The following is a 1,500-nucleotide window of genomic DNA, read 5'->3' as shown; positions in this document are numbered from 1 at the left end:
TCTCTCTCTCTCTCTCTCTCTCTCTCTCTCTCTCTCTCTCTCTCTCTCTTCTCGTGGTCGACCGATCGAATATGGAAGAAGGACAAGGGACGCAGCAGCACTCCTGGTGACCTCGTAGACGAGAAGACGGGGAGCGAAGACTCGCGAGTGGACGAGTTTGCTACTAATAGGCGACTAGAGCTGGAGAACCGCAGCTTTATCCGTAAATGCGAAAACTTTGCCAAGATTTCCTGAGACGTTCCGAATTTCCACGAAAGAGGATAAGCCAGTTCCGGAGTTTAAAGTCAATTTGTTCTTAGCGAAGGCGTTTTTACCGCGACGTCCTAATTCTCGGCGTTAAGAAAATAGTACGACTCTAAAAGAAATCTTATTCTTTCTACGAAATCCATTAAAGATTTATCTTGCCGACATTTCTTGTTGTCGCATACAGTTGTACACTTGAAGAACTTACAATTGAGCTGCGCTTTGAGAAAAGTAGCAGGCACTTCGGTGCAGCCGCGGATATTCGCAGGAGTCGCCGAGGACTTCTTTAGCCCTTTCGAAATTTATTAGGGCCACGTCTTGGTCGCCGTCAATGCCAAGCAGCTCGAAGCGCGAATCGAGGCCGGCGTGAACGTCTTGAACGACGCCTTGGAGAACATTTGGGCTCCTCGAATGCCTGCGCTTCTTTCGAGGGCTTCGAGGACTTTCGGAGGCTCTTCTCCGTCCCCTTCCTAAAACAGAAAGAGTATAATTAGCGAATATCAGTCAGCCTTCATCAACATTTAACAAAATTAATACTGAATGTTTTCGTAGCGTTATTTTTATGCATCAAACCGAAGAGAGAATTTTGTATATTATTTTTATTTTTTTTATAATATATTTATATTTTATTTGTATCTCTTTTCAGTTTGTATCTCGTATCTTTTATTATCACTTTCTTTTATTTTCATTTATTTTTGTATTAAATTTTTCCATTTATATTAATTTTTTATGTTCTATGTTATTTTTCCTTATTTTCGTTCGATCTCTATTTGTTTTTAGAGGGTTTGCCCTATAACAATAATAAACGCCTTATTTATCTATTTATAGTCTGCCAAACATTTTTATTTTAACTTTTTATTTCAGATTCGCGCGTATGATTGATCAAACCGATTAACGTTTTACTTAGTATATTTATGCAAAGAAAAATCTCTCATAAGAATATAAATCTCTTCGGTTTTATCAGATTGAAGGGATCCAAACTAATTTTTCACTAATTGTATTATCTCCATAATACAATTCTCTAAACTAATTCTCGCCAATTACAATATATTGTAAAAACTACTCACACACTTACCATTAGATAATTTATGCTGAGAATGATCCACCGCGTTGTTGAGGTAATCACTCCCGCAGGGCGCGGAGTCGTGACGTCTGCGATGATGGCGGTGATGCTGATGATGCTGGCCTTTCTTCTTATTATGTTGATGCTGCTGTTGCTGCTGCTGCTGGGAATGATGATGAAGATGATGGTGGTGA

The 1,500-nt window shown here is 39.4% G+C and overlaps 1 protein-coding gene across 1 annotated transcript in view; it reads right to left on the bottom strand.

Moving 5' to 3' along the window:
* Positions 1 to 1,500, bottom strand: part of LOC108749795 (autophagy-related protein 13-like) — a 21,244-nt gene that overhangs the window by 19,308 nt on the left and 436 nt on the right. The window contains exons 2-3 of the mRNA XM_018488762.1: positions 1,319 to 1,496; positions 452 to 713 (exon numbers count right to left, since the gene is read on the bottom strand). Of these exons, the coding sequence (XP_018344264.1) occupies positions 452 to 713; positions 1,319 to 1,496 (440 nt within the window). The remainder of the gene's footprint in view (positions 1 to 451; positions 714 to 1,318; positions 1,497 to 1,500) is intronic.

This window comes from Trachymyrmex septentrionalis, unplaced genomic scaffold (assembly GCF_001594115.1).
Source record: "Trachymyrmex septentrionalis isolate Tsep2-gDNA-1 unplaced genomic scaffold, Tsep1.0 scaffold313, whole genome shotgun sequence".
Lineage (NCBI taxonomy): Eukaryota > Metazoa > Arthropoda > Insecta > Hymenoptera > Formicidae > Trachymyrmex > Trachymyrmex septentrionalis.
Note: the sequence above shows the minus strand (reverse complement) of the source record. Positions and strands in the feature narration are given on the sequence as shown.